At 34.8% G+C, this 6,000-nt stretch overlaps 1 protein-coding gene across 1 annotated transcript in view; it reads right to left on the bottom strand.

The window, feature by feature from the left end:
• Window positions 1-2,464: 2,464 nt before the first annotated feature.
• The window catches only part of LOC114340458 (alpha-tocopherol transfer protein-like), a 153,236-nt gene continuing 149,700 nt past the window's right edge, over window positions 2,465-6,000 (bottom strand). Inside the window, exon 7 of the mRNA XM_050656109.1 lies at window positions 2,465-2,728. Coding sequence (XP_050512066.1) covers window positions 2,580-2,728 — 149 coding nt within the window. The 3' untranslated portion in view covers window positions 2,465-2,579. The remainder of the gene's footprint in view (window positions 2,729-6,000) is intronic.

Below are 6,000 nucleotides of genomic sequence, written 5' to 3'. Positions count from 1 at the left end.
ACCTGGTCATTTTAGGGGTGGCATTTACTGATTATCTCGTTTCGTGATGCATTCGCTCGTTTTACAAGAGACGTAAGAGGTGTTTTCACAATTCGAGGAGGAAACAGGTAGTCTGGGTCTTCGAACAAATGAGAAAACGAAATACATGCTTCTTCTTCTTGATGTGCCTATCCGTGACGAATGTTGGCGATCATCATGGCAATCTGCAGCAACGCGGAAAAGTCGCACATATGTTTTGTTGAACCAGGTTCTGAGGTTCTTTAACCAGGATGTTCTTTTTCTTCCTGAACCTCGCTTTCCAAATATTTTCCTTGAAGAATGGCTTGTAGGAGGGCATATCTGGATTCATTTCGCATGATGTGTCCAAAGTATTCCAACTTTTGAGATTTGATGATGGTTAGTTCCTCTGGGTTCTTCTTCTAAGGGTCTCCTCATTTGTGACCCGATCAGTCCAGGGGATTTTAAGAATTCTCCGATATAGAGCCACATCTGAAACGCTTCCAATTTTCGGCACATATTTTCGTTAAAATTCCATAATTCAACAGCATAAAAAATTACAGAGAAGACGTAGCATCTCAGCATTCTTACTTTTATACCAAAAGTAAGGGTTGTGGCTCTTGAAAAATTGAAAAAGGCCCCCATACGGTTGAAGACTGATCTAGATTTTCCGATGCCCGCTTTTACATATCTCTTGGTTGTTGGTCCATTCTTCATTTATTATGGTGCCGGGGTAGTTGTAGTGCATCACTCTTTCTACAGGGTTGATATAGATTTGATGTTTTTATCTTTTCCTTGCTAATGATTATAAGCTTTGTCTTCTATACGTTTATATTGAGTCCATATTGTTGACTGTAATACGTGATTTTGTTAATGAAGACTTGTAGGTCTTCTGGGTTGTCCGAAAATAATATGGTGTCATCTGCATACCTCATATATGTTATTTAGCCGGTACCCGTTTAGTAGAATACCTTTTTCAGTTTTGTGCAAAGCTTCGATAAAGTAAAGATTGAAAGTTAGGGGGACAAAATTCAGCCTTGCCTCTCTCCACGCATAATTTTCACATATTACCGTCAACTCTGGGGTTGGCAGTCTGATTCCCATAAAGGTTTCTAATTATTTTCAGATCTTGGTTGTGAATTCCTGCTTCTTTAGTATTTGCATCATCTTGGCGTCCTGTAAACATGACGCATCTCGCATGACGAAAAACGCTTTCTCGTAATCAACCAGATATGCATATACGTCGCAATTGACGGCCCTGCATCTGTGGAATAAGACTTGTATTGAAAACAAAGATTCTTTCGTACCAACAGCAAATACAGTCTAGTAACCAAAAATCCAAAAGCAACAGATAGGCAGAACATAACTATTAATGACCACAACTTCGAAGTAGTAAAAGAGTTTAAATATCTGGAGGTGGTAAACATAGATGACAACCACATAATATAAAAAGAGGTATCAGAAAGGATAGCTACAGGGAATAGAGCGTTATATTATACTCCTTATCATCATTACTGGAGTCTAAGCTGCTAAAAACAATCTAAATTTAAGACTGTACATGTCAATTATTCGGCCAGTTGTTACTTATGGAAGGGAAACATGGACTCTACACCAGTGGAAAATAAGTAAGCTGCTGTTATTTCAACGGAAGGTTCTCAGAATGATATTTGACCCTCAAAGAGATAAATTGACAGAAGAGTGGAGAAGAGCCGCAATGTTGAGTTGGTGACTCTGTATGGTACTGAAAACATCGTCGGATATATAAAAACTAACTCAGATAAGATGGGCAGGTCATACGGTAAAATAAGATGAAGACAGAGCATTAAAGACAGTATTATTTGAGCGATCAGACAGTAAATGACCAATGGGCCGTCCCAGATAACCCGGGAGCAATCGCGCCGTTAGAAAATATCAATCTAACATTTTATCCTTTTTCGTGATAACTTGATGAAAAATTTTGCAACATAACTTTCCACTTGTAAGTGCCTCGAGGAAGATTGTAGTAATGCGTGGGAATTTTTTTTTATTTTTTTACTTTTTTCTTATTTTAATATTTTTTTGTGGAATTTATGGCTCTGATGAGAACCAATTAGCTTTAAAATTGTTAGAAATAGATATTTTTAAAATAACAAGTAAATAAAAATATTATTAAATAGAAATTTATTTTAAATTCGGATTTAAATTAGTATTGTGAGATTTTTTCTCTACGCGCGACTGCTTACGTGACAGAAGTGAGCGCGACTGCTTCGGAATAAAGATGGAAGGAATATGTTGCAGCCAATTTATCTAGGATTTTGGTACAACAATGGACAATGGAAGAGCAAGATCGTAGAAGGTGGAGACCTATAGTGGATATGATGAAGACTCACCCGGAGTTGGAAAACCTGTCAAGAAAAAAAAAATATTATTAATACCAAAACGAGTATTAGTAGTAGGACTAAACCAGACTAAAGTAAACTAGACTAAGCACACTAAAAAAAGTTTATTTAAAACTAGTAACAAAATGAACTAAAATACATGGTATGAAATTAACAGTATAAGGTCTAAAAAAATGAACTAAACACTGAAAGATAAAGAATGATTTAATCAGTCTCAGTTTTCATGTAGTTTCCGTAATATCCCAAAATATTACAATTCTTTCCATACGGTATTCTCAGCGAGTCGTCAACTTTAAAATTTTCAAGGCTTTCAAATCTGTTTCTGTATTCCTTAAGTTTCTGTAGCCATTCCTCTAAAAAAGAAAATTGTATTGTATTTTTTTTTCGAAATTTTTAAAATTTGAAAACTATCCAGTGAGGTGATAAGTAACCTCCTTTGCCATTTGGGGCGGTGCGGTATTACAAAAAACGTTAATTATTCTAGAAAGTCTAACCTTTTCTAACCTTTTCATAGGCACACATCTCAAATTTTTGCACGATGCAATTAGTATATTTTTAACAGCTGCATAAAGTTGGTGTGTTTAGAAAAGTAACGCATATGGACAAACAAAATTTTCGATTAGCGAAAAAGTTCAGCTCGGATGAAGAGATAATTGACGAAATAAACACCTATTTTGCAGAGCTTCCAGAATTGTATTATGGCGACGTAGACGGCATAAAGATGTTGAAAAATCGTTGAATATATTGAACTAAAAAGAAGACTATATCGAACAAGATAAAATAATTTTTTGGAAAAACATGCTGCATGGAAAGACATGAAAAACAAAACTGCTATAAAGTTATTTAAAAATTTATAGTGATTAAATTCTATGGAAACGCGTGACTAAATAGTATATTGTACAACAAGTGAGAAAAAAGACATATTTCTCACGAGCGCAAAAGTTTTGTTGGCACGAGACGATGGTGAATGCCGCAAATCAAGCCAGGGAGAAATATGTCATTTTCTCACGTGTTGTACACTGTACTTTTTCTATGGATGCGTTGTTGTCAACGCAGGAACAAGCGGGGTTTGTAAAGGGTAAAGGTACAAGGGAACAAATCCTGAACCTGAGACAACTCATTGAAAAGTCTAGAGAATTTCAAGTACCTATGAGTATATGCTTCGTTGACTACCAAAAGGCATTTGATTGTGTAAGCTGGATAAATCTGTGGTCATTTTTAATAGAAATGGGCGCACCAATGCACCTAGTGACACTTATTAAAAATCTGTACCAGTCCAATATAGCGACAGTACGACTTGACCATAAGTTTTCAAACCAATTCAAGACCGAGAGAGGTTTTAGACAAGGATGCATGTTGTCACCTGATTTATTTAACATTTATGGTGAACATGTCATGAGGATTGTTTTAGAAGGATGGGCCGGTGGAGTAACAGTAGCTGGTAGGAAAATCTCCAATTTAAGATTTACTGATGACACTACACTTATAGCAGCAAATAAGCAAGAAATGTTTGATCTAACTGATCTGAAAATCAATAAAACTAAGACAAAAATAATGGTGGTCCATCGTAGATTCGAAACTATTCAACTGACGTAACATGTTACAGGAATACCAGATAGTAAACACCTTTGTCTATCTCGGGTCTAGTATAACTAACGATGGTAACTGTGAAGCAGAAGTTCGGAGATGTATTGGTATGGCAAAAAATGTGATGATTCGCCTAACTAAAGTTTGGAAAGACATATCTATCTCTCAAAATATCAAGATGAGACTGGTGAATGCCCTTGTATTCTCAATATTTCTATACGGAAGAAGATCAAGGGGACGATCACCAACTAGATGGTCCGACCAAATAAAGAATTCAGCTGGAAACTCATTCTGCGAAGCTCTTAGAGCAGCTGAAGGTAGAGACCAATGGACAAACAATGTTAGGAATATTGGAAGAATTCACGATCCTCGGTAATGGGGAACCGACTAGAGAGAGAGGGAGAGAGAGAGAGAGAGAGAGAGAGAGAGAGAGAGAGAGAGAGAGAGAGAGAGAGAGAGAGAGAGAGAGAGAGAGAGAGAGAGAGAGAGAGAGAGAGAGAGAGAGAGAGAGAGAGAGATGTTGTCAAGAGTTCAAACTTCAAAATTAAATAATTTAGATAATTTTACGTATACTATATGTATGCTTAAAATAAAATATATATTAAAATATATACTTAAAATAAATATACCTACATATAATATGTAAGTATTTAATGTTCTTAATATTTATATACTTTATTTATTTAAAATTATACTAAAGAGCTATATTTGAACAGATTTAAAAGGTAATTCCTGGTAAGTTTTGCCTCCACACATTTTGTTTGACAACAATAATTGTGTTTGTATTGCGCATGTTATAATGGAAACGGCGATCATAAGCTCTATTCGCGCTGGACAACCTGAACGTACCCAGAGGGAGAACGCCTGCGCATTACAAAATTGAGCGTTCGCAGGGGTGGAATTTTTCCCTCTGAACACCCTCCGGATTTTTAATTAGGTGTTCGCGCAGTACAGAAAAAGATCCTGAACGTGTACGGGATACCCTCTCGACATTCGAGGATTTTGTTTCGGATTCTAAGTTCGCACAGGCGCACAAAATATTTGGAAAACATTTATTGACATTCTGACCATTCTGTTCTTACTCCCTCCAATTCTTAACCTAAAATATTGTTAAACAACTTGTAGAGTAGATGTAGATTCTGGTTTTTAAAGTTTTGAAATTATGTAAAGTATTGTATCGTTTAAATATTCTTCAAACAAATTTTAATATTTTTTATATTAAATCTTTTTTAGTTGTTTTTGTCAATTTTTTCCATTTAGTATGTTTATAAATAAGTAGGTACCTTTTCTAGTATTATTATCTTATTACTTTTCATTCGATATTCGATAATTATCTATATTACAGTAGTATTACAATAAACTGTACTCTGTTTTTACTTAATTTCTTCTATCTTGATGAGCTTATAAGTACCTACAAATTCTTGTTGTTAATTTTTCAGTTTAATTTATGAGTTAAATTAGTCTCTTACTCTTATGAAATATAATGAAAGGTAAACAACACATCAAACTTATTCTGAAACTATTTCTTGTGTCTTGTTATACTTCATTATTTTTGTGGTGTAATAAATCACAACGCAATGCCACAACCTATCAAATTCAATATATCAAAATTGGAAAGGATTGCTTTACTAAATTATTCCTTCCTTCAGATATTGTTCGACCCCCTGGAAGTTAAAGGTAATTTTTGTATCTAAATAACAACCTGCAATTTCCATTCCAAGTAACTCAACAATCTTTTACTCTCTACAAAAATTTAAGCTGGATTTTGGCGTGGAAATACCAAATTATATTGTCGAAATAAAAGCAAATATAAAAGACGCTAATCAAATTTCTAACTTCTAAGAAAGCATTGAATAGAAGTTAATCCATTCATTGCCTTTGCCTGTTGCTGTTATTCTCTTTCTCTTTGTTATTGTTGACATACAAATTTGTTGCATTTGCATTTTTGATTTCGAAATAAGAAAGGGACAAGGAAAGGCTTCCTTCTCTAACCTTAATATATGCAACCCATCATTACATTACGAATCCGAAAATTGTT

This window comes from Diabrotica virgifera, chromosome 7 (genome assembly GCF_917563875.1).
Source record: "Diabrotica virgifera virgifera chromosome 7, PGI_DIABVI_V3a".
NCBI lineage: Eukaryota > Metazoa > Arthropoda > Insecta > Coleoptera > Chrysomelidae > Diabrotica > Diabrotica virgifera.
The sequence above is the reverse complement of the archived record's forward strand: the minus strand, read 5'-3'. Positions and strand labels throughout refer to the sequence as shown.